This window comes from Equus quagga, unplaced genomic scaffold, assembly GCF_021613505.1.
Source record: "Equus quagga isolate Etosha38 unplaced genomic scaffold, UCLA_HA_Equagga_1.0 73442_RagTag, whole genome shotgun sequence".
In the NCBI taxonomy this organism is placed as follows: Eukaryota; Metazoa; Chordata; class Mammalia; order Perissodactyla; family Equidae; genus Equus; species Equus quagga.
Window position 1 is genome coordinate 6,418,320 of NW_025802777.1, and position 27,803 is coordinate 6,446,122.

At 36.7% G+C, this 27,803-nt stretch overlaps 1 protein-coding gene across 1 annotated transcript in view; it reads right to left on the reverse strand.

The window, feature by feature from the left end:
• Positions 1-25,270, reverse strand: part of LOC124234254 (E3 ubiquitin-protein ligase TTC3-like) — a 121,475-nt gene extending 96,205 nt beyond the window's left edge. Inside the window, exons 1-10 of the mRNA XM_046651505.1 lie at positions 22,402-25,270; positions 19,614-19,768; positions 17,114-17,156; positions 16,643-16,793; positions 16,095-16,182; positions 15,174-15,227; positions 14,043-14,163; positions 11,917-12,002; positions 10,807-10,901; positions 9,914-9,976 (exon numbers count right to left, since the gene is read on the reverse strand). Of these exons, the coding sequence (XP_046507461.1) occupies positions 9,914-9,976; positions 10,807-10,901; positions 11,917-12,002; positions 14,043-14,163; positions 15,174-15,227; positions 16,095-16,182; positions 16,643-16,793; positions 17,114-17,156; positions 19,614-19,757 (845 nt within the window). The 5' untranslated portion in view covers positions 19,758-19,768; positions 22,402-25,270. The remainder of the gene's footprint in view (positions 1-9,913; positions 9,977-10,806; positions 10,902-11,916; positions 12,003-14,042; positions 14,164-15,173; positions 15,228-16,094; positions 16,183-16,642; positions 16,794-17,113; positions 17,157-19,613; positions 19,769-22,401) is intronic.
• Positions 25,271-27,803: the final 2,533 nt, after the last annotated feature.

The window sequence follows — 27,803 nt, forward strand, 5'->3', positions numbered from 1 at the left end:
CAAATAAAAATGTATCTTAAACCCTCAGCACTGCTGGCAGCCTATTCAACAGCTATCCCCTCCTCTACCTGGTTATTAGACTTTTGTTGTGAGGGTCTATTTCACTACAACAAGATTTAGAGATAACTCCTAATTAGTTTAAGTCAATTATGGCAATCCCACTCTCCTTTCCATTGATTGGTTTAGGGGTAGTTACACGACCCAGTGCTGGCCAATGGGATCTGAGGGGACTCATCACTCTTAAAAAAAGATCACAAGGAAGAACAAAACCAGGTAACTTATACCACCAGATAGCAATACCTACTAAAAGGCTATATATATATTTTTAAAAAGGTATCTAAAGATAAATGACCTGACCAACAGAATAGGACCTTACGTATCAGGAAATCAGAAAGAGATCCTTACATACAGTCACCTCATCTATAAGAGAAAGGTGACACTGCACTGCATGGAGAAAAGGTACTCCTAAGAAATGGTGTTGGGAGCCAGCCCTGATGGCCTAACAGTTAAAGTTTGGCACGCTCCGCTTCAGTGGCCCAGGTTTGGTTCCCGGGTCAGAACCACACCACTCATCTGTCAGTAGCCATACTGTGGCAATGGTTCACATAGAAGAACTAGAAGGATTTACAACTAGAATATACAACTACGTACTGGGGCTCTGCCTGGGGGAAAGGGAGGGTGCGGGAAGTAAAAAGGAGGAAGACTGGCAACAGATGTTAGCTTAGGACGAATCTGGTGCTGGGTCAACTAGACATTCATAGGAACCTTGAACCCTACCTCGCACTCAATACAAAACCAACTCGAGATGGACTATAGATCCGAATATCAGAGTTAAACAATCAAGCTTTTAGAAGAAACACAGAACATTTTCGTGACCTTAGAGCAGGCAGATTATAAACAGAACACAAAAAGTGCTTACCATAAAGGAAAAAGTGATAAACTGTACCATATTAAAAACAGTAATTTCTGTTCGTGAAAAGAAAACATCAAGAGTGAAAAGGCAAGCCAAGAGTGTGAGATGTTTGTAATACATATATTTGACCAATAACTTATAGCCAGGATTTTTTAAAAAAAACCTCCTACTAATGAATAAGACATTCAACTCAAAAAAAAAAAATTAAAAGATTCAAACAGGCACTTCACAAAACAGAATATCAAAGTGGTCAATAAGCATATGAAAAGATGCTCAAATTAAATATCCTTAATCAACTTAAGGAAATGTAAATTAAAATCACAGCACTATATCACTACACACCCACCAGAATGTATAAATGAAATAATACAAATTAACTGTGAGGACATGGAATTGAAACTCTCATATGCTGCTGGTAGGAGTGTAAAACGACACAACCATGTTGGAAATTATGTACTAAAGCTGAATATAAAGCATGCCCTCTGTCCCGGTAACTCCACTCCTTGATTATATACTCAACAGAAATGAATACACATGTTCACAGTGAAACTATCTGTAAAACCAAATACTAGAAACTACCCAAATGCCCATCAACAATAGAATGGATAAAATGTGCTATATTCATGCAATGGATGAACACTTTACAACTTCATGCAAACAATATGGATCTCAAAAAAAAAGCTGAAAGCCAAACATAAAAGAACACATACCGTATGATTCTGCTTATATTGCACAAAAACAGGGAAAATTAACCTATGGTGTTAGAAGTCAGGATAGTAGTTACCCTGGGGGAGAAGGTGGGTAGTGACTGGAAGGAGGAACAACGGGGACTTCCGAGGTTATTGCAGTTGTGCTCTGGGTGCTGGTTATAATTGTTCGGATTCTGAACATTCAACCTATACGCTTATGAACTGTACACTTTTCAGTATGTGTATTAAGATTTTTTTTTAAGATTACAAGAAAAAGTCATCCTTCTGCTGGAGACTGTAATACCTGATTTGATGTCTGAATTACAGCAGCCATCCTGCCATCCTAAGGGGACAGCCTGAGGCCCAAGTCACACAGTGGGGCCTGAAAAACCCTAGGTCTTTGATGACACTGTTGAGCCACTAAATTCACAACCCTAAAGTCAACTTCTTATGAAACTCTTGAAGGAGGTAAGTTTTCTTCATCATTTAAACCAGTTGAATCAGACTGGTTTTCTGTTATTTGCAGCCAAAAACATCCTAATACAATGGCACACCTCTTCTGCTCCTCACTGCCTCTCCCCAAATACCTTTTACCGGTCTATGCTGGGGGTCTCCATTTCCTCACTCTCATTTCTCAGCCCACTCCAATCCAGTGTCTGTTCCAAGCTTCCCACTAACAGCTCTCCCCAGGTTAACTAAAAGATGTCCATATTGCTAAATCCAAATCCCATCTGGCTTCTCAGCAGCAACAGGCACTGCCGGCCACTCTTACTTCCATGATACCACACGTACAGATTTTCTCCTACCTCTCTGGCCACCTCTTAACAGTCTCCCATGCAGGTTCATCCTTCTCTAATTGGCCACTATCTCTGTCCTTCAAGGCTCAGTTCTAGCTCCTCTTCTAATCTCAGCTCACTCTCTCTAGACTAGATCTCAACCTTGGTTGCACATTAGTACGATCTGGAGGGCTTTTTAAAACCCAATGCCCAATTAATTAAATCAGAATCTCTGGGTTGCGGGTATTTCTTTAAAGCTCAAGTGATTCTCTCTAGGCAATCTTACCCACATCTACAACTTCAAATCATCTAGGTTAACTATTCCAAATATGTGTCTCCTGCCCAAACCTTTCCTTTACATCCCAGACCCAGTAACTCACTGCCTACATGACATTCCAATTGAGATCCTTCAAGGGCACTTCAACTCAGTACGTCCAAGAGTGAAGTCAAATTCTACTTCCTACAAATCTCTCTCTTCCAGTGATCCCAGTGTCAGAGACTGGGCCTGTAATCCATGAAGCTGCTGAAGGCAGAAACCTCCAAACACCATCTTCTCCCTTGCTTCTCAGCACCAAACCATCAGCAAATTCTGTCAATTTTACCTCTAAAATATCTCGAATCCTTCCACTTCTCCATTTCCACTGCCACTACTCTGCTCCAAGCCTGTATCATCTGGCCTAGAGTACTGCCACAGCCTGCTAACCCCACTCATGCTGCATCCCTTGCAAACCTGTTCTCACTGCAACTAGACTGCTCTTTTTAAGGTACTAATCATGCTGCCCCCTCAGTTCAAAATCCTTTACTCTCTTCTCCACGCTCTCAAAGGCCAACAGCCCTAACGTAGCCTATAAGACCCTCCTTGTTCTAGCCCCTGACTACTTCTCTCCTTCCTTCTCTGTATTGAGGCCACATGGCACACTATTAATTCCATGAATGCAACATGCGCCTTCCCACCACAGACCTTCACACTGCTGGCCTACTATCTAGAATACAGGCACTATATCTTATTTTTGCTCATTCCTCACATATCCATAAACAGAACCCCAATAATATTTGTTGAATCAATGTTGAATGTTACATTATTATAATTAATGATATAATATACAATTCTACAATATAACCATAGTATTACATTACTATTATAATCACTGTATCACAATATTTATTAATATATGTATATAATATTATCACATTGCCACGTTTACTAGCATATGACCACATTGTACTACCAAAGCAAAGTGGGCACAGTAAATTTCATGGTGTTACGGCCTACCCAAACCACTGCAGCCCAGGGTCTAAATACTCTAGAGAGCAGGTACGACATTAATGGCAGCAATACCCTGCACCATACATCTATGAAAACGGGAAAACTGAAGACATACAAATGGATATTTACTCTTGAAAACTGTGTGACATAATGGCAAGAAGGCTGAATAGAGGGTAAGAAATAAGAGTTCACATAGCAAAATTTTTATTTCTCCAGCCCCCCCATCTATTTCCTCATACACAATATGCTGCATTTTGCCCTAAAATGTGTTAGGCTAGACCACTTATGTCCGCCTCCTCTAGCCTCCATGTAGGTTTGCTAGATTAATCACTCCTGAGCTCTCTCCTCTCGCCACCCCTAACTTTTCCCAGGGAGATAAATAATAACTTATCTGATGGTAGGGGAGGGGCCTCAATCGCATGTGGCTCAGCCTCTTCCTTTTCTTACTGGTTCAGATCTCAAACACCAACAGTAACTCCAGATTCCCTTTTCCTCCAAGCTTGAAGTTCACAAGGGCCCTTACTGCCCCGTTGTCTGTGACCATGGATAAACTAATACCAAGTCCCCTGGCTATCAGACTTAAGGCCCTGTTCTCCAACAACTGTATCCATAATAGAGGCAAGGTTGGATCACCATTTGCCTGTCTTCTGCTTCCATCTCTTAACTGATTCTGGACTTGGGAGGGGAAGAAGATGCTATTTATTGACTCTTGCAACCACAACAAATTATGTATGTAAGAACTTTGCAAGTGATAAAAGGGTTATCACTTTTTTCCCACCTATTGTAAATCAACATTTTCAGGGCCTGAGCAGACTAACAAAGAAATAGGAATACTACTCCCAAGTTTCCAGATTTTACAATGAAGCAACAAAAGCAGGATTCAGATGTAACAAATATGCAGTGACTAAAAACCATCAACTGAATACCCACATACATTTTAAATCAAAAGTTAGTGTCTGGAATTAAAATTATACATGCTCTTTCATCCAAGTAAAAGAAATTTATTAAGAATTTATCCAACAGATATACTTGCACCTGACAGTAGAACATAAGTAAAATGATAATCATCACAGAGCTGTATATAATTTTTTAAACTGGAAACAATCTATATTCTAATACAAACTAACTAAAGGACAAATAACTCATCAAGTAAAAGAGTACTCAGCCATGAATAAGAACAAGGGTAGATCTCTATATACGCTGATATGCAACAAGCTCCAAGATTTAGATATTAAAAAAGATGTACAACAGTGTGTACAGTATGCTCCTATCAGTGTTAAGAAAAAATAAGATATATACATTGAACCAAACGAATGTGCCTATATTCTGACTTACAAAAAAAGGCAACTCCGTTTGGTTCAACATAAATGCTTGTATCAGCGTAAATTATAGAAATACTTTAGGATCTAAGAAGACGAATTAAGGCAGGGGTCTGAGCCAGGCAAAAGTTTTGAGTTTATCCTTTTGTACTCTTAACTTTTCATGATGTGCATTTGTTACTGCTTTTTAAAAAGGAAGATAGATGCACCCTAAAGAAGATTGAAAAAATAAATATGTTCTTCAGAAGCAAATTCAGCAGGTTGTAAGTAAAAATACAGAAATCACACAAGTAAGAGACTAGAATGAGGAATTACTCACCAAATCAACACACTTGCATTAAAGCTACACACACACACACTAAGATTTTTAAAACCCTCACAGAAACATAAAACTGACTTGATTTATACCTCTGGCCTTGGAGAAATTCAGAAAAAAAAAGAAGTCATTTAAAGTCTGTCTGTCTGCTATTAATCACAAGTTGAAATCTAATAGAAGGAATATCATATGATGGGTAAAGTTACACATGAAAAGGTCAAAGCAAATATCAAGTTAAAAAATTCCATAATTTTCCAAAGTAAATTGAAAAAAACATCCAAGGGTAAGCTTTCACTTTCTCCAATTACATTTCCCTTCATACAATTTATCACATCCCACCAAACAACTCAAATTTCCACATGTGAGTCCCACAGGAATGAATTAAACAGTAAGTGGCAAAGCCTAATCATATACTTTGCACAACCTTGTAACTACAGAAGCTAGAGATATGCCTCATTGCTTTTTGCAGATTCTCCTCTAAACTTAAAAATTTCTAATTATTTCAATTAAAACTATCACTCAAATGCCCTATTACTACCAAATTGTTTTTGAAAGCTGAACTTCTAGAAGACCGGAATAAAAAGGACAGATCTCATCCAAACCAGTCATTCTGGGAAACACTGCACACATCCTTCAGCCTGAAGGATTCAGCAGGGAGAAGCTGTGGCAGGAGGCAGAATATTCCACCCACCCCTCCCTCACTCCAACTCCATTCCGCATACTTCCCACGTGACATCCGCAGACCTCGAGGTGCACATCTCTGACGAACGACAGGCTTCCGATTGGCTCTTGGCCTCACCTATATCCACCCAAAAGTGGTCTGATTTACAAACTGTGTGACTATCTGGCACTAAAACCACCACCACCACCACCACCTTGACCATTTCTGAATGAAGCATTTTCCCCACACATACCTCACCTCAGGCTCCCCACCTTGGTCCTAAAATATTTATATTTCTCTCCTTTCAAGATTATTTTTCACTTATTTTATCCTTGATGTTAGTGATCATTGTTTTCCTTTTTTCATCTTATCATATGCATCTTTAATTACAGTGTTACTTTTTATCAGATATTTCAAGTATACATAAAAGTACAGAGAAAAACATTAACACAATCAACACCCATGTAACCAGCTTAGCAAGATCTTAACATTTTGCCATATTTACTTCAGATCTTTTTGCAGAAGTCTGTTACAGTTGACATCCACTGCGTACTGTGTTTCCCATCCTTCCCTCCCCAGAGACAGTCACTCCCCTGGCGTTTAACATACCCATGCATTTTTTAAACACTTTTAATACATACTATGTATTAATTATGGATATGCATATCATTTTGCATATTTTTAAACATTATATAAATGGCATCATACTGTACAAATCATTCTGCAACTTGCTTTTTCACTCAACAACGCATTCATTTTAACTGCTGTATAGAATTCCATTGTATGAATATACCATAATTTATCCATTCCCCTACTGATGGACATTTAGGTTGTTTCCATTTCTTTACTCTTACAAACAATGCTGTAATGAAGGCTTGTACACATCTTCTTGGGTACACACTTGAGTTGGGAGAGTATGAGCCTAGAGGTGGGCTGCTGAGTATGCACATCTTCACCTTGCCAAATTGCTCTCCAAAGTGATTGCACCAATTTACACTTCCTCCAGCTGAGTATGAAAGTTTCCTGTGTTCCACATCCTCTCAAACATTTGGTACTGTGAGGTTTTTTTTAACTTTTGCCAATCTGATGGATATAAAATAGAGACTCATAGTTTTGAATTGGCATGTTCTGTAAGGATAACCATGTTTACTGGCTATTTGGAGCATTTATTTAATTTTTTTTCAACTTTCAAATTGCCCTTTGATTCTATCTTCACCTTCCCATGGTGATCAATAGTAGAGACTCTGCATCCAGGCTGCCTGGGTTCAAATTCTGGCTCCATCACACCCACCTAGTGTCTGAGGACACTTGGCTTGACCTCCTCATGCCTGTTTCCTCATCCATAGAGACAGCAGCACCTACCTCACAAGATTTTGAGGGTTTTATGACTTAATATACATAAAGTGCTCAGAACAGCGCCAGGGAGGTTAGATGCTTTTCCCCCATCTGCCCCGGCAGCTGCTCAGCCAGATTCCCATGACAGATCTACCAACCCTCAGATGTGAGAGTTTCAAGATTTCTCAACATTGGTAACTCAGCTAAAAGGCACAGGTCCTCCTGTGCCAACCGCATGTCTGAATCACTGGCAATGTGTTCTTTCTGAAGTCACATCATCTACTCACTTGATCAGGAGTTATATGTACCATGGACTCAGAAAACATACTCCTACATTACTGAGCAAGTCATACAAACAACGTCTGAGGACGGAAACACCAGCCAAAATCAGTGTGGTACAATGCTTCTGACATTAAATAGGCATTCAATATATATTGGCGATTGCCCAAGAAGGAATGCTGCTGACCTGCCTCTAGTGAAAACTTCGATGGTGTTGAACCACAAGCTAGACCATCAGGAACGAGGTACAAGGATGGATGTACAACCCTGCTCTTGACCTTGACCTCACCAGGCTACCTGGCTTCTGTATTTCTACTTTGATGCACCTCCTTTGCAGCAGTTTTAGGAGGCTCCTCAAGTGTCTAGCATTCAACACTCGTGAGAGAGGGCAGAAACACCTTGGTTTGCCTCTCAGCTCTCGGAGCTCCCCTACGCAGAGTGGATGACCTTCCGCCCAATCAAGGTTTCAGATGGGCGCCTGGGTTTTTCACAAGAGGCTAGTCAAGTTGCCAACCTATTCATCTTGAAAGCATACAGATTCACCTTCAAACAGCATAGGATATCTGCAATTCTGGACCTAGCCAGAGGCAATAACTTAAAGACATTTGCAGCTCATTTCTTGTCAGAATCAGTTGAGGACAGTGGTATTGATGGAAGACTGTCAAGCCCATCCATTCCTCTAGTCTAGAAAGCCTCAGTTTATCCATGGCTTAAGCCATCTAAAAGCTGCATAACGTTAATACAGAGGTATTCTCCGAGGTGGTTGGATTACTGGTGATTTTTATTTTCTTCTTTTTAAACTCTTGTATTTTCCAAATTTTCTACCATGAGAATGTATTCTGTTTATAATAAAAGAAAAACATAAGTGTTATTTTTAAAAGCTACATACTGGGAATATACTATATTCCCCACTCCCACTCTCCCACATCCCAACATAAGTGTTTTCACTAAAAACAACTGACATCAGACTCTTCTTTCATGAGAAAACTTTCCAAAAAAATTATCTGTGAAACCCAAAAGTGCACTTTCAAGGAGTTTTTTGCTTTGAATAGGAATGTTGCTGAGATTCTTCTCTACTCTATCACTTAATTCATATTACTTGTAAGCCATATAAGAAAGTTCTTCCAGTGGGGCTGGCCCCGTGGCCAAGTGGTTAAGTTCACGCACTCAGCTTCGATGGCCCAGGGTTTCGCCGGTTCAGATCCTGGGCGCGGACATGGCACCACTCGTCAGGCCACGATGAGGCGGTGTCCCACATGCCACAACTAGGAGGACCCACAACTAAAAATACTCAACTATGTGCTGGGGGGTTTGGAGGGGGGAGGAGAAGATTGGCAACAGTTGTTAGCTCAGGTGCCAATCTTTAAAAAAATAAGAAATTTCTTTCACAACTAAACACGAGGAAAACACTGTTTCACCTGAGCAAGTGGCATCCTCTTTCTTCATGGACAGTGAGAATTACATCACTTTTCAGGTTTTCTTTTTATTTTGGGCAAAAAAGGTCAGCTGCAAATAGGAATTATAGCTAATAACTAAGCAGGACCTTATGTCTACGCAGCTTTATTCTGAGGATCTCAGGCTCCAACTCGGTTTTTAGTTTGTTTTGTTTTTAATCTTCTTCTACTGAGTGAATATATTCTTGAAGCCACCCTCTACTCTTCTTACACTGAGGCAGGACAGAACTAAATATAACAGTCTACAGTGCTCAATTTATGTCCTAAAAATTTTAAACTTAGGGACAACAAAATCTTGGTGCAGTGTCAACAATCTTTCTCAACTAACAAATAAAAGCTCAGTTCAACATAAGGAACTACGAACTAATTATGATTTCACTCCTACAGTTAAACCATGAGACTTCTTTTCTTTCTTTCACTTATGAAGAACATTTCCTTAATTTTTTCATACCAAGTTAAACAGAGGGGAAAAAATAGAGCAAAAATTCTTCCTCCACAACTATACAGATTAACAGAGCAAAAGGAGGTAATATAGGTGTTATAAACACAGTCTTTGACATCACCAGATAAGATCTGTGTTCAAATCCTGGCATCACTACTTACTAATGGTATAAGTTTGTCCAAATGTAAATGTGGAGGATAACAATACCTGCCTATTAAGGGTGTTGTGAGAATTAAATAACATATGTAAAGTACTTAAAATAATGCAATATTACCCCTGAGAGCAGCTGCTGCTGTCATTGTTATTACATATAAAGTCAAAAAAGCCCTCTTTTAACCATTTAACTATTTCTGCCACAGAACTATTGAAGGATTTTCTTGCATACCTGCAAAACAGAAACATTTCTCAAAAACGAGTATTGAGCAGAACAGTTCAACGATTAGGGTACTCTAACCAACTTACCTAAACTGTCCAGTGCGAAGAAAACAAAGAGCTCGGTTACCATAAAGAAGGTGATTTTCAGGTCTTTAAAAGAAATAATGTTTAGTCAGAAAAGGACATTTCATAAGAAACAAACAAAAGTCACATAGAAAAGACAAGGCACAAAGAAATTTTCAAAAACTTGACATCTGTGCGGCAGAGCAGAAAGAACAGGATTTGGAGTCCTAACTGGCTAAGTCGCGGTTCCTTCGCGTCCTCCCTGAGTAATTTTGTCCAAATCAACCTAAACTTCCCTGTATTCAAAATGAAGTTAGTTCTACCTTTCTGTCTAGCTCACAGGGAGATGTGACAATCAAATGAGACATACTGCACTAGTAACATCAGGGGGCCCAGCTACAATGTCAGGAGGACCCAAGGGTGGGGCACCCTTACAGGAATGTTACGAAATTCCAGCAGCCAAACAAACAGAAGAGGAAGTAGAGAGAACAGATGCATTCTCTCAACAATTCCAACTATTATCCTTTAAAAGTTCCCTCTTTGAAAGCAAAAATCCCTGAATGGGTGACATCTTAAGTATTAGTAACTAACCCTTTTTGGTCAGTTAATAATTTGGAAGGAATTAGTTGAAGGCAAAATGAGAACGAGAAAGAACATTTGACTCTGCACTGGAAAGCCTCAAAGAAAATGGGGCAGGGTGGAAGCAAATTCACAATTTTGCTTGAGTTACCCGACTTGGTTTAGTTCATCTCCTCAGGCCATCTCTAAGCTTCTACTACCTGAGGGTGAGAAAATCTATCCCACGTAGCGAGTTGAAGATATTCTCCAATTCCTCATCTTGCTTTTAATTCTCCTGACTAGCATTCTAACCTGATCTGCTACATAAAAAGCACCTCATTGTTCTATTTTGCTCTTACCTATATTCAATGGCTCTGGTGTAATAGATAATAGCTATATCAAATCTCTCTTTGGAAAACTCTTCATTTCCTTTCATTTTCATTAGTTCTCCTTGCTGAGAAACCAAGGTGAAAGAAGACAAATCAAAAAACAAGCAAGAACCCCAATACTTTGGAAAAATGTTTCTGGATTTCTATCTTTGATATCAGAAATATCCTGGGGGATTATTTATGTAGAAAATGAGAATACAACATTCAATATTTTGGTATATATATTCGAAGAAAACTGTTTCTAATGACTCAATGCTAACTCTGTTAAAGTAATATTATGTAAGTAAAACCATTACATTATGAATAATTACTAACAATTTATCTCTTTGTGTACAGTATTTGGCAGGTAACTTTTAAATATGCCTTATGAAACCTGTCATATGGTAGGAAAAAAAGTAGATGTAAGGTAGAATTTTAATTTTAGGTTAGAAAATGTGATATTATTTAATAAACCTGAGTGCTTAAAAACCAATATATAAATCAATAACACACAAGCATTGTTGATTAGATTAACTGCTCCCCTCCTCAAAATGGGGCAACAAAGTTAGCAAAACTGAAATCAAAGATGCCACAGATATAACTGAAACTTTTCACTTCACTCAAATTTTCAAAATAAACAAATTAAAATAAATTGGATCATATCAATGGCTTTAGTTAGAGAATTAAATGGAACATTAAATATTTTCCTAAATCTTTTTTTAAAAATTTAGTTAAAAACGTATATTTCCCATGAGTGAATTGTATGGCATGTGAATTACAACTCGATGAAGCTGTTACCAAAGAAAATCATATTTCTTCAAGTACTTAAAAGCCTTTCAGTCTAAAAAAATAATCAAATTTCAATTTTCAATTAACTCTTTTAAAATCTATAATACTAGAGAATTCTGATCAATGCGTTGTTTTCCTCTTCCAAAAGAATAAACATTCCAATAAAAATTTATTAAAACTTTCCCTCAAACATAATTGAATGTTAGTTTCTTATATTTTTCAGATAGCAGTTTTATTAAACTTCTTGAGTGTTCAGAAAACTTCTAATAAGCAAATCTTAAAATATACTTACAAGTAAATATTTATTCTCACCTCTATACACTCCGCACAATTTTGAGTTTTAAATTCTTCAAGCAAATTGCAGTTTTCTGTTACAACTTTAGTTATGTGATACTTGTCTAAATTTTATTTTTAGGAGAGAGTGAGAGAACATTTGTTTAAAAAAAAAGAAACTGATATTGTTAATGTTCTAATTCTTCGGTTAGGTAAGTGGGTCCATAAAGTTCATTATATTACTTTATTTTCTAAATAATACATTTCTTGTAATCTTTTACATGTATCAAATAATAATTTAAAATAAGTAACTGATAAAATGCTTCAGAAAACTTTAGATTCACTGCTTGCTATGAATCTAATCTCAGTTTTCTAGCATTAAAAAAATACCTGTTGATTATTACATTAGTTGTCATTGCAGTTAAAACAATTGCTCCGTCATAACACATTCCAATAGGTCTTATAATTATTCAAGTCAATTCAAGAAACATAATTAGGCACCATGGGTACCTGACACAATGTTCAATAAAAATGTCTGAAAACAAAAACCTGGAAAACTACTTTCTAAAATGTATCTAATATAACAAATGAAGAATTTAAATTGTCTTAACATTTTGACTCTCATGAATGAAATGTTAAAATGAGACAATATATTTGAAATGCTATTCTTATAAAATTAATTAAAATGCAGTAGATAACCAGAATTTTTTAAAAGTTTACCAGACCTCATTTTCTGAATTTTAAGCTGTTCTATAAAAAAGATTTTTTTAAGTGGTAAATAATTTATTGCAACAAAACTACAGTTATGCCTCTAGCCAAACACATTTGTTTCCAAGGCAGAAGAAGTACCTACAACTTCAGATTCGAGGAAGGGTCTGGGAGGGTCACCAAATAAATTAAAGTAATACTAAAGGACAGAACAAGACGGCAGGACGAAAACCTGGGCTTGGAGATCAGAGACCTGATTCCCCATCTAAATTCTACTACGTGCTAAACTGCAGAAATATCAACCTCTCGAAGCCTTGGTTTACTCCTTTCTAAAATAGGGACAACAGGAGCTACCTTGCAGTGCTATTATAAAGAGGGAACAGCCAGAGAAAGTCAGGAACGAGCCCACATGAGTGCCCAATACATGATATTGGTCCTCTATTTCTATCATAAAATCTAGCTTATAATTAAAACAGAATAAGGAAGAGAACCACTTCCATCGGTGTAATACAGCCCAGCATCTAATGAACCTATCAGAAAAACTAGTCTTCATGTTTAAGATTAATTTCTCTTTAACACTTACGTCAATAGCACAAAATTTGCCTTCTTCTCATTGGAGATGGCTAATTAATTATTGGTCACCATCAAGTACAGAGTCAAATATTTCCTGTTTCAAGATTCATATAACTATACTATAAAAATACTACTAACATTCAAATGCTTTAGGGAAAAATATTTCACAAAGTAAAAAAATATATAAGGCAGTTTCATCATACATAAGAATAACAGATTCATGAGGGAAATGAAAATTATAATTTTAGCTCTGTTACTTATTTCTCTTATGAATGAGAATACATGAGGCCCAGTTGTAGTCTCTTTCTCTGGGTAATGACATCCATTTGGTAGGATTTCAAAAAGTATAATGTCATAGAAATCATTAAGACAGGAACTACAGAATAAAACTAACTATAATGTTAAAATTCTCTTGTTCAACTACTCAGCCATAAAAAAGGACAAAACCATCCCATTTGCAACAACATGGATGGACCTTGAGGATATTACATTAAGCAAAATAAGTCAAACAGAGAAAGACAAACACCGTATGATTTCACTCATATGTGGAAGATAAACAAATACAAGGACAAAGAGAACAGATTAGTGGTTACCAGAAGGGAAGGGGTTAGGGGGTGGGCATAAGGAGTAAAGGGGGACACATATATATGGTGACTGACAAATAATAATGTACAACTGAAATTTCACAATGTTATAAACTATTACAACATCAATAAAATTTTTAAAATTCTCTTATTCATAAAGGCTTTTCTCTTACTCGCAAGAGAAAAACATTTTTTAAAAATGCTAAGATAAATAAGAAATTACGTAACTACATATTACATTTTCTCAAACAATATCTTTAAAAACTGAGTCAAGTAATAATTTAAAGAATTTATACTCACATTCAGTAAAGAAAATACTTAACATAGGCCAACAATTGTCCACTGCTCCTAATTTAGGTAGAATTGTTAGATCGCCTGTGTATTTCACCCAATTCAAAGCTTCTTCCATTGCCAAGATTTTCTGTTTCAAAAAGAGGGATGAAGAATGTGATTCGGGTATTAATTCTAAATTTACATGTGGTATTATAAATTTATCTTACATAGCATTTTAGATCCTTAATACAAAACTTATACAACCTCATATTTTCATTACTCCAGCCCGCAACCTGGAATAGCTAGACCCAACATACAAGTTAACAAATACCATGGACTCACATATGTTACATCTTCAGGCAACCTCGGGCTGCTCTCACAGCTCAGGATGCTACTGCAATGATTACAGACCTGGAAGCTGAGGTCTAAAACCTGGTCTGAGGCTGCCCTGGGTAGCAGAAGAGTGCAATAATACAAGGTGAACGAGGGGTCTCAGATTTCATCTAAACTAGGACTTCCACCCATATCAATATTAAAGGTATAGATTAAGGTTCACTAAAGGGACAAAGTATTTTAAGAAGTCTGTGGCAAATACAAGAATAGGAGATAAACAACAACACGAGGGCGTGGCTGGGCAAATGAACACTCAGGGCAATGATATTCATGAAGAATCTAGAGTTCACAGAAATTTTATCTGTACTTCTAGTGTCTGAAATGACTTCAGAAATTAAACAGTGGAGTTATCAATGCTAGTGTCAGGCTTAAGGGAAATAAGTCAATGTTTATGTTAACAGTACCATTAAAAATTGGTTTATCGTTGTATCTGGAGATTATTCAGTAATTACATATCAAAAAATGTTCATACCAGGGACCTAGTAATTTCATTTGGGAGCACATATGCCAAGTAAATATACTAAAAGAGAAAAAAGAATCGACCTGTATAAGAGGCTCAAAATTACACTACATGTATGGGAAAAAAATGAAAATGACGCAAACTCCCAAAATAAGGAGATTGCCCAAGCGAAATACAGAAGTCAATACTACCAAATACTAGATATAAAACACTGACCATGTGGACCCAATACATGGGGCAATGAGCAGTGAGACGACTGACAATTACTCACAGTAGCTGCGCTGTGTTCCTATGTTAACACTTACATTTTCTATTTTATAACCAATTCTCAATAAGCCTCCAATAAAGAATGAATCATTCTGCAAAACAAAAAGAAAGAATACAACACATTTTTTCCTTATTCAGTCAATTATATTTGATTTTTCTAGTGAACTAAAAATTTCAAACTTTAGAAATACTACTATGTGTACATAGTAGTCCACTTCCCACAAGCACTTTCACACTCAATTTACCTCTTACAGACCCTAAAACAAGAATTCAAAAAGTCTTACATAGGGTTCTAATAATAACATGATTTAGTCTAACTTTTCGATGTATGGATTTTAAAGTTCATTACACCTAGATTTTTAATAAAACTACACTAAGTTACTGCAAAAGACTATCCGCAGGAAATAAACATCAGAGTGCCCTTCCTAAATTTAAGTTTGCAATTAGAATAGTACCAAGAAAAATATTTGTCTCCATAACCAACTGAAATAAGGAAAATTATCAAATGGCTTTAAAGGCAAAAAGAAAAAACCCTCAGAGTAGTACAAGTACACCTCCTCAAATCTGACATGATGAAGTTCACCCCAAAGAAAAAATATTTGTTGTGGTGGTGGTGACAGTGGCATGATTTTATTTTACAAGATAGAATCCATCACTTTCAGAACTTGTGACAAAGGCTTCTGTGAACCAGGAGTACACTTCCATTTGTGACAAATTCCAATTTCTATCCTTAGCGATAAGGAGCAGTCCTGGTTCTCATGATGTTATGTCAGAATCATGAAAACAGCCAATCTCTCAAATACACAGCACAAATTATGGATAGCAGAATAATCTCAACTTAACCAAATTAAAACCATTACATGTTAACCACTAAAAATTAGTAACATAAGCATGACACCATATAAACACTTACATTCTTTAAATTGGGGCAGGGGGGACGACAACATTCTATCACTTACCACAACTTTCTTTGCCAAATCCACAATATCTTCCATCAACTCAAGATGTTGTAATTTCTTCAAACTTATCTCAGAAGTGTGAGAATTGCTTAAAGACAAATTTATGTTTTAAAAGACTCGGTTCTCATATAAAAATTCATTAAGCTTTATACTTAACTTCACATTATACCTCAATTTAAACTATTTGAAAAAAAATTTCTCTATTTCTTCACTCTAAGTGACAAGTTGTTTATTAATAAAATACTACACTTTTTCCTCTCTTCTGTACTACAATGCTGATAGTTATAAATAAGCATATTAATTTTTCATTACTCAGTTTCAAATTTACCACCTAATGCTCTTCAGAATTTCACTCATTATAATGTTACCACAATTATTCATTCATATCCAAATCCCAAGTATCAACTTTTTCCACCCTACTAAACAAAAGTAATGTTGAACAGTATACAAGAGTGACACATAAGCTTTCCATTATACTCAGCATTCCTCGGTACCAGGCAACATGCTTACCACTGTTCATACTAAATGAGTAACATGGGGTAACTTACGTGGCCTCCACACAGGGGTGTAACCGTGATATTACAGAACTATTCTGACGTTGAAACAGAAGTGGCCAGAAGACGTGTATCTTAATGGCATCACAGTAATCTTGCAGGACAGAAAGTGGTTTACTACACCACATATTGCAGACGTCAAATTCTTAATTAAAAAAAAAGTTTTAAATTAATATTCTGTGCCTCCTTTCGGAATGAATCAACACTGTTAACAGAGAAAAGGCAAAAATGGATATGGAAAGGTAAAAAATGAACAGCTGAAATATTTTAACCTGTTAGATGTTAAGCATATTTCAGTGTTAGTTAAAACTCTATTTTAACAAAGAAAGGTTTTGGTTTCTAGTGTAAAAGAATAGTAAGAATAGATTTTTAAATAAATATGTAAGTCTGCTACATTGATTTGAATGAATGAACCCCTCTTGATAGTCTTTCAACAAATTAAAATTAAAATACCAATGTACTCACCTAAGTTTCTCTCACTTTGGGTATAATCTTTATACTGTCTACCCTAAAAAAAAAAAAAAAAAAAAACTCTTGATTTGTATCTGGTAAAGTGCAAAGCACAGTTCTTGATTTTCTTTTCTTCTAGTGAGGAAGATTGGCCCTGAGCTAGCATCTGTTCCAATCTTCCTTTATTTTATACATGGGATGCCGCCACAGCACGGCCTGATGAGCACTGTATAAGGTCCAGCCCGGGATCCAAACCCACAAATCTCGGGTCACCGAAGCACAGCACATGCACCCAACCACTACACCACCAGGCTGACCGTGAGTTCTTTATTTTTAATGTAAAAACGATCAGTACTAAACTAAAAAATTTCAGTGCACATTTACTCACACACTTGGAATACAACATCTTCAACAAATGAGGTGTAATGCCTTTTTCATAGTGTTTCCACTGAGTCTGTTTCTATGACTCTCCCTGAGAGCTCTTTTAAACTCCCGTCAGAAAAGATTCACCACCACTCACTCTCTGGCATTGCACATTCCTGTTGTTGAGCACTGCCTACTTTCCCTTCTGAAATCACCTCAAAAGCATGTACACCTACGTCCTGGTAAAAACTTACGTGGCACAAAAAAATCTTTACTCAGCTCTAAATCAAAAAATCTTTAAGAAGTAAATCTTAAAAGTTCTCATCACAAGAAAAGAAAATTGTAACTATGTGGTGATGGATGTTAACTAGATTTACTGTGGTGATTCTGCAACACATACATAGATCAAATCATCATGTTAGTACACTGGAAACTAAACTAATGTTATATGCCAACTATATCTCAATTTTTAAAAAAAATCTTTCTGGCAGAAAGACGGACAGATCAAATGAAACAGAACTGAGAGCCAAGAAATAAACCCACACATCTGTGGACAGCTAATTTTCAACAAAGGAGCCAAGAACATACAGTGGAGAAATGAAAGTCTCTTCAATAAATGGTGCTGAGAAAACAGGACAGTCATATGCAAAAGAATGAAAGTAGACCATTATCTTATACTATACACAAAAGTTAACTCAAAATGGACTAAAGAGTTGTATGTGAGACCTGAACCATAAAACTCCCAGAAGAAAATATAGACAGTACACTCTGTGACATCAGCATTAGCAGCATCTTTTTGAATATCATGTCTCCTCAGGCAAGGGAAACAAAAGAAAAAATAAACAAATGGGACTACATCAAACTAAAAAGCTTCTGCACAGCAAAAGAAACCATGAATAAAACAAAAAAACAACCTACCAACTGGGAGAAGATATTTGCAAATCATATATCCAATAAGGGTTAATATCCAAAATATATAAAGAACTCATACAGTCAACAACAAAAAACGAACAAGCCAATCAAAAAATGAGCAGAGGATCTGAATATACATTTTTCCAAAGAAGATACACAGATGGCCAACAGGCACATGAAAAGATGTTCAACATCACTAATTGTTAGGGGAATACAAATCAAAACCACAATGAGTTATCGCTTCACACCCATCAGAATGGCTATTATTAAAAAGACAAGAGGGCCGGCTCCGTGGCCGAGTGGTTAAGTTCGTGCGCTCTGCTGCAGCGGCCCAGGTTCGGATCCTGGGCGTGGACATGGCACCGCTCGTCAGGCCATGTTGAGGTGGCGGCCCACATCCCACAACTAGAAGGACCTGTAACTAAGATATACAACTGTGTACAGGGGGGGTTTGGGGAGATAAAGCAGGGGGAAAAAAAAAGACAAGAAATAATAATTGTTGGCAAGGATGTGGAGAAAAGGGAACCCTCATACACTGCTCGTGGGAATGCAAACTGGTGTAGCCACTATGGAAAACAGTATAGACATTCCTCAAAACATTAAAAATAAAAATACCATATGATCCAGCTATTCCACTTCTGGGTATTCACCTAAAGAACATGAAAATACCAATTCAAATGCACCCTTATGTTCACTGCAGCATTATGCACAATAGCCAAGTCTTAGAAACAACCTAAGTGCCCAACGATGGATGAATTGATAAAGAAGACATGGTAGATACACACACACACAATGGAATACTATAGCTATAAAAAAAGATGAAATCTTGCCATTTGCGACAACACAGACGGACGTGAGGGTGTTATGTTAAGCATAATCAGTCAGAGAAAGACAAATACAGTGTGGTTTCACTCATAAGTGGAAGATAAACAAACACACAGATAGAGAGAACAGATTGGTGGTTACCAGGCGGGAAGAGAGTGGCAGGAGGATGAAAAGGGTAAAGGGGCACATGCGTACAGTGACACACGGCAACTAGACTTTTGGTGGCGAACATGATGTAGTCTATACAGAAGTCAAAATATAATGATGCACACCTGAAATGTACATGTTATAAACCAATGTCACCTCAATAAAAAATAAGTTAAAAAGACAATTCAAAAAATAAAAAATAAATAAATTTTTAGAAACCTTTAAGAAGACACAATGCTAGAAACAAAAAGTCAACAAATCTACTTACTACTCCATCACAGTAAAGTTGAGTCACACGAACATAATCATTGGACGTCAATTTAGGAGCAAAGACACAATCGTCCACATATGGGTAATCTTCTAACAAGGCATAATCTGCTACGGTGAAATCTCCCAGGGCAAAATCATCCATGGTGAACCATCCTAAAAAAAAAAACAAACACAAATAAGTAATTACATCATTTGTGATGATATAAGACGCAGTGTTCCTGGCTTCTACTGTATAACAGAAAAATACTTGGAACTTAAGCCCCAGGGAATTAATTCCAATTAGAACACTGAAACTCTGGAAGATTCTCATCCTCATTCTGCTATTCTTTCCCCTTAACTCTGTTCAAATAACAGTTTAACCTATTTCTTCTTTTCCTTAGGTTCACATAGTCACCATCTCTGCTCTGAATTGATCTATTTACACATCTCCTTTAGATAGAAGATAATTAAGGGCGTCTTATTCATCTGTATGTGCCTTGCACATGGGAAGCCCTCAAACAAGTGTTTGCTGAATGAACAAAAGACATCTTTCCACTGCCGTCCTTATACCCCATCTGCTTTTCCTGCACCCTGTGAAATATGACATTTCACCATACACAAACTCCACTACATTCTCGGCCTCCTGGCTGGAAGTAAATTCTGACTCCACTGAGACAACAGTTTCCTCTCAGCTGCTCATATTCTCCTACCCATCCTTTAGTGTGTTTCTGTCTTGGGCAAAGGGGCAGAGCTGAAGTGGTACAGGGTGAGTCTGTCAATCTAATTCCCCACAGCCGCATCCGGACCTTCCATCCTCCTAACAACTGCTCCGCCTAACAACCTCAGAACTACTATGACACACAGTCAAGCACTGCTAGATTGCAAAGGTGGGCAAAAACCCTCACACTATCAACAACTATGTTTAAAAACTAATTACTTCATTGGGGGAAAAGGGGAATTAGGGCTGGAGTTTCAGACTAAGGTTTTTTCCCTGAAGAAAGTTCAGTAAGATTAACAGCTATCAGAACAGCTAGAAAACCTAAATATCACTGAAAACAGCATCATTTTATTACTTCTAACTCCTTCCCAACTAATGGCTTTCTTTTCCTATCATCATCAGCACCTTCATTAACTCATTCTTTATACCTTTTCACCTCACCACTGTTATCCCACTGTTAGGACATATCAAGTTCCTTTTTTCCCAAGCAAGACCACCATCCGTTCTCGAAATGCAAAGCCATTTAATTAATCCTTTTTATTATGTCCAATTTGCTGTATGAAAACCTCACAACATCAGACGTGAAGAACAATAACAATCTTCCTAGCAAACTATGTCTTTTTGTCACATATCATACCAAGCGTTTTACATGGATCATCTCATTAATCCTCACAGCAGTTCTTCTCAGGTCCATTTATCATCATCTCCACTGCATAGATGGGAAATCTTCTTGGTAAAATTAAGTAATTCGCTCAAGGTCACCGAGCTTGAAAGGATTCAAATGCAGGCCCTCTGATACCACAGTCTCTCGTCTCAAACAACTGTATTTCACTATAATATCTACTTTTCCTTGTCATTGCCACCTAGTTATCTCTTGGCGGTTGTCATGTTTAAGAATACTGGCAACCAGTTCAGCGTTCCCCTCTCTCTTCCAAATTCTATCATCCCAGCCACATCATGGCCCATGTAGACGACCCCTTCAAGACCCTGGCCTTGCAGTTTAACTACCTCCTCAACTGAAATGAACTTCACTGCCCACCTCACCTAGGTTCTTCCCAAGACCACACCTCAGATCACTGCTCAGCTCTAAATCAGTTTATAAATCTTGACTTCTGATTAGCTCCTCTCCGACCACAGCCAGGAATCATTATGGCCCATGTCTCCCCTATCTCCTACCACAGGCATTCTTCAACCTCATCAAGAATTTTTCCCTTTTCTCCCGTTCAAATCCTCCATTCTCATTCATTTTCAGTTTCCTACAATTCGGTTTCCACTGCTACCATTCAAAGGAAACCACTTTCAATAAGGTCATCAGTGACCTTCTATAACAGACTGGTTATCTATAATGTCTGGCACCTGACCTGCTCTGGATGAACAACATTTCCAGAGTTTAGAATGTAAGTTCAAAAGTGAAAAGTGACTGGAAAAAATAAAAAGACATTTTAGCATCCAAAGTACTGCACATAATATGGGACATATGCTATCCTGGGAAATATACACAGTTGTAAGCTCATTTGTATTACAAACATTTTTTGTATATAAATCCAGAAAGAGCCAAGAACTGTCTGTCACAGCCCATACATCACCATCATGGCATACAATTAATGTGCTCATACCCAGCAGACTAAGTCATTGTGACATGGGTCATTCACAGCCTGGCAGATCTCACTGATACCACATCCTACACCAACTGTACTGTACTTATGACATTGGTGTAATTTTTATTTTCTATTTGGTTTTAACTAGAGAGGTGATGTGGCATAGTGGTTAAGAGCATGATCTCTGGAACCAGACTGCCTGGGCTTGAATCCTGACTCTCCTATTTCCTGAATGTGTGATCTTGGGCAAGTTAACTTCTCTGTGCTTCGGTTTCCTCACATATCAAATGGGATAGCAACACTATCTACATAATTAACCAGTTAACACATTTAAAGTGCTTAGAATAAGACATGGTATACAGGAAACGCTATAAATATCAGCTATCATTAATATTAGATGAGTATTTTTAAAAATCCACTCTTGGATGCTTCTAGCTAAATGGCTACCTTAATTGCTAAGTCCAGAGAGTACTTTTCAGCTTACAACTTACTTGACGCTGTTGACCACTTCCTCCTCCTCAGAACTCTTCATTTGGACTCCAAAGACCATCTTCTCCTGGTTCTCCTCCTATTCTTCTGGCTGCTCTTCCTCAGTCTCCATGGGCTCTTCTTCTCCAATCCCCGCCACCCAAATGTCAACTCTCTTTTCTTTCCACGCTTACTCTCTCCTTGGGTGACTTTATCCACCACACTCATGGCTTAAAACAGCACTTTCTGAACTTCCATCATTTGCATAGCTTCACCATAATTTGTGCCATTTCCACATACCACATGTATTTTTACTCACTTAATATTTCTTTTTTATTGGGTTCACTTGGCCTAAGCGATAATATCCATGATATCACAGGTTTGATGTATAACTTATGTTTTCCATACACATTAGAATAAATTCCTAACTATTAAAAAACTTTCCAGTGTTTATCTATGTACCACTTTAAATTATCTCGTATCGCACTGTAGCAAACAAAGGCTGAGACGTCCAAATGCTGAAGACTCTCAAATCTCTCTGGGCTAGGGTGTGTCTCGTGACTTTCGTGACTTCTAGACCATCCCTGTCAACTGCTATTGGATCTTAAGCAAGATGTCTCACGAGCCTCTCAGATTCACTAAGTTCAAAAACAAACATCTTTTTCCTCAAAAACCAAATAAAACCAAATTCTTTCCTCTTTCTGTATGCTATCAGTTAATTGCTCTACATGCCATCTGGTTACCCAAACTAGAAATCTGGGGATCAATCTAGACTCCTCAGTATCTGTCAACATTCCTATCCAACTGACCACGAAGTCATGTAATCTCTACCCCCTAAGAACTCTAAAATTAGCACACATACACCTCTTCATGCCCAGTGCCACTGCCTTAGTTGTAGCTTCATCTTTTCTCCTCTGAATTAATTTAACAAGCAGTCCTAACTGGTGACCTGCCTTCAATCTTGATATCCTCTAAAACTCTGATCATAACATTTTACTGCTTAAAATTATTCAACACCTTCCCTTCATCTTCAGAATTAAGTCCAAACTTCCTACTATTGCATAGAAGGCCTTTTGTGATCCTGTTCCTGCTTTTATCTCCAGTCACTCCATGAAATCCAACTCAGAAGCCATCATATTCAACTGCTTGTCATTCCTAAACAAACCCTATCCTGCAATCACCTAATGCCTACCAGTCCGTAATAATAAATTCCACGAGCATTTCCTGCTCTTCTCACTACTACCAAGTTTATTTCTGTGCCTCTTCTCTGTAAGCCCAAAGCACCCTGCCCATATCTTTTTTGCAGTAGTTTCCACACTGTTTGGTCATCACAGGTTTATCTCTGTAGGTTCACTCGGGTCCAGAGGGTACACTGTGCCCTACTCACCTTGATTCCCTAGCTCAGTGTTTCCCCTATTTCTTATTCCCATTCCTCAAAGTAGAAAACTTTGCCAAATCCACTTGCCACCTGTACTGTTATTTATTTAATCTTTTTCTTTAGGATAACTCAACTTTTAACTTAGATGTAAATTTATTTTAATAGAAAATTTGATACACCAAGAAATCTTAGATTTGGGAGGACAGAATTTTTTTCCTAACACAAACTAAAATAAAAATGTACTACTAAAATTAAAGTAAGGGACTTCTGATTTCATCAGTTAGCAAGAACTAATGGGGGACTCTATCACTCCAAAACAAAGTGGATCCAAGATTTTAAATTTTTTTAATTTTGCTGAGCTCATAGAAATAGGGAACATGTAAAGTCACCCTTTTCCACCAAAAGCAACAAACCTCTATCTGACAGTCAAAAGCTATAAGCAGTAATGCTAGGAGCAGCAGTAGGACCAGGACACTGAGCCCTGGGCCAGAAGCAAAGCGAGGGAACTGAAAAGTGGTCCATGAAACTCCCTGGCCCCCAACCAAAGCTGACCCAAATCCTATCAGAAGAAAAGCACCCCCAAATCAGACTGTCAAGATTTCCACAGAGAAAGATCAAACAGGAATTCATTATCAATGATCACCAAGAACAGGAAGTGACAATCCACCATGAGGGAGAAAAAACAGAAAAACAAGCAATAAATTTAGACCCCTAAGGACAGGAGAGACTGGGATTGCCAGACACAATCTACAGATTAGCCATGGACTAAAAAAAATGAGCCACCAACATGAGAATATAAAAAATGAATATATTTGGAAAAAAAACAAGTAGAACTTTTAGAAATTAAAAATAGAACTGTCAAAAGTAAAAGAAAAACAATGATGGGTTAAAGAGAAGATTAGGTACAGATGAAGAGAAAAGTGATAAACTAGAAAACGTGCATGATGAAACTATCCAGCACTGTAAATTCTGGTAAAGAGAAAAAGAAATGAAAAACATGAAAGATGAAAAGTACCTTATCTGGGAACAGTCTAATACATATATATCCAGTTAAATTTCCAGAAGGAGAGAATAGATAAAATCAAAGAGAGACAATATTTAAAGAACACAGGGCTCAGAATCTTCTGGATGACATGAAGGACAAAATTCAGAATCAGGGAATAGGTGTATCCAAGAGGATGAATAAAAAGTAATCTCCATTTAAACTTAGAAGTGAAATGATATAACACCAAAGCCAGAAAATCCAATGCAGTCAAAAGAAAAGGAACATTTTCTTCAAGAAGCATAAAGAAAACTGGCAGCAGACTTTGTACTTTATGTAAAAGAATATCTTCACCATGTGGACAGAAAATAAATTATCTACCTAGAACTATATACTCATCAAAATTACCTCTCCAGAACAAGAGTAAAATAAAAATAATTTTAAATAAAAACTGAGTTGTCCACCAAGAGACTTGAACTAACTTCTAAAAGTACCAATTAAAAGACATAAACTGACTGGATTAAAAGAAAAATCCATTAATATGTTCTTTATAAGAGACACCAAAAGTTTAAGGACATAGAAAAAGCGACAGTAAAATGAAGAAAAGGATATTCCAGGTAAATCACCAGCAAAAGAAAGGTGGAAGAGACAAAACTGATCCCAAGACAAAAAGCAAAATTAAGCAAAATTAAAATGGAAAGGATCACGCCATAATAGAAAAGTTCCAATACACTGGGAAAATGATGTTAAACTTGTATATATCTAATCAAATAGTCTCAAAATACATAAAAAGAAAAATTGTTAGAACTACAGTAAGTCTGTTAGAAGGTAACAGCAGGAGACTGCAACTCATCTCTCAACTAATGACAGGTCAAACAAAAATCAATATAGTTTGAACAACATAATTTACAAGCTTGATCTAATGGATACATCACAATCAGAGAATACATACTTTTCACAAGTACACATCCTTTGACTATACAATTAAGAAATGAATAAAAAAAGAAGCATTAATGTAGATACATGTGAAAATTTCAAAACACATTTTAAAGAAAATTTAAAAACACATAAGTCAAAGAAGAAATCAAAACAGAAACTTAAAAATATTTACATGTGAAAGTTAAGGAAAACACTATAAATTAAACCACATTAGATAAAGCAAAAACGAACTTTGAGGAAATTTATAGCCTTACATGCTCATACTAGGAAATAGGAATGGATGAAAATTAATAAATTAAGCACGCAATTTAAGTTAGAAAAATAATATAAGAAAAAGAAAGGAAATAATAAAGAGGGGGAAAAATCAATGAACTAAAACCCCAAAATATAATAGGACTAATTAGGCCAAAAATTAACTCTTTGCCAAGATTAATAAAACAGACAAAGTTTTGGCAAGATTAATCAAGAAAAAAAGAGAAGTCATACACAAATAATATTCAAAATGAGGAAAGGGAACATAACTACAGATAAAACATATTAAAAAGGGAATTAATACCACAAACTTGATGCCAAAAAACTTAAAATTTTTGTTGAAAGCAGATTTCTAAAACTGACCAAAACTGACTAAAAGAAATAGAAAACCTGAAGTCCTATTACTATTCAACTGCTAATTATTACTATATTACTAACAATCTACAATCATTCCACAAAGAAAACATTAGATCCAAATGATCTCACAGGTAAATTCCACCAAACTTTTCAGAAACAAATCACTCCAATCCAAACTCTCCCAGGAAGCAGAAAAAGAGGAACTACTCTAACTGGCATAAGGCTAGAGTAACCTTAAGAGCCAGATCAGACAAGACAATCACTAAAGACAAATGACAGGTAACTTCATTCATAAACACATACAAGAATACTGGATAGATTCCAGTAGCTCATAAGAAGACAATCCATCAATTTGGATTTACCTCAGGAAAAAATGTAAGAGAGAATTAAGAATTTTAAAATGTATATATTGGAATCCATTACATATAACAGATTAAAGGAGAAAAACCACAAGATATTCTCAACAGACACAGAAAAGCATGTGACAAAATTGCAAACAAAGACTTCCTAACTTAATAGAGAATATTTACAGAAACTCATAACAAACATGATTTTTAATGGGGAAACATTCCCTTTAAAATCCAGATGTCCACTATAATCACTTCTAGTGAACACACTTCCATTGAAAATACATCTAAAAGTGTGCCAGAATATTAGGACAAGAGAAAAATTAAAAGGAAAAATAATTAGAAAGAAAAAACCAAAAGTGTCACTATTTGCAAATGATATTATCCACATAGAAAACCCAAAAGAATTACAGAAAATATATTAGAAATAATAGGAGTTTATCAAGTGGATGGCTAAAGATCAATGGAAAAAATCCATTAAATTTCTGTTTATTAACGATAAACAGTCAGAAAATAGAATCTCAAAATAACAACATTTATAACAGCAAGAAAACATCAGGATCGACATTTAAAAAGTGTTAGATCTGTATGAAGAAAACTACAAAACTATATTAAAAGACATTAAAAACCTAAATAAATGAAAATACATACCATGTTCTCAGACAGGAAGGCTCAAAATCTTAAAGATTTCACTTCTCCCTCAAATTGATTCAATCAATTCCAATTAATTCTCAAAGAGTTTTTCATTTCAGGTGACAAGCTGATTGTTAAAACAAGAACAAAGGTCCAAGAACAGCTGAGACTCAAGTCCTCCCCAGATATCAAGATTTCTGGTAAAGCTATAGCATTAATGATTACAACAGTGTGCTATCAACACAGAGACAGACAAGTGAACAAGTGGCACAGAAAGATGAGCCAGAAACACACCCATGCATATAGAAACTAAACATGTCAAAGAGGTGGTTCAGCAGATTGCTGGTGAACAGAGGGCCAATTCAACACACCACAAATATGGGGACAACTGTCATCACATGGGGGGAAAAATGAAGGCGGATCCCTATCTCACACTGCACACAAAAATCAATACCAAATGGGTTATGAATGTAAATGTGAAAGGCATCATTTTAAATCTTCTCAGAAGAAACAGAGGAGAATGTCTTTATAACCCCA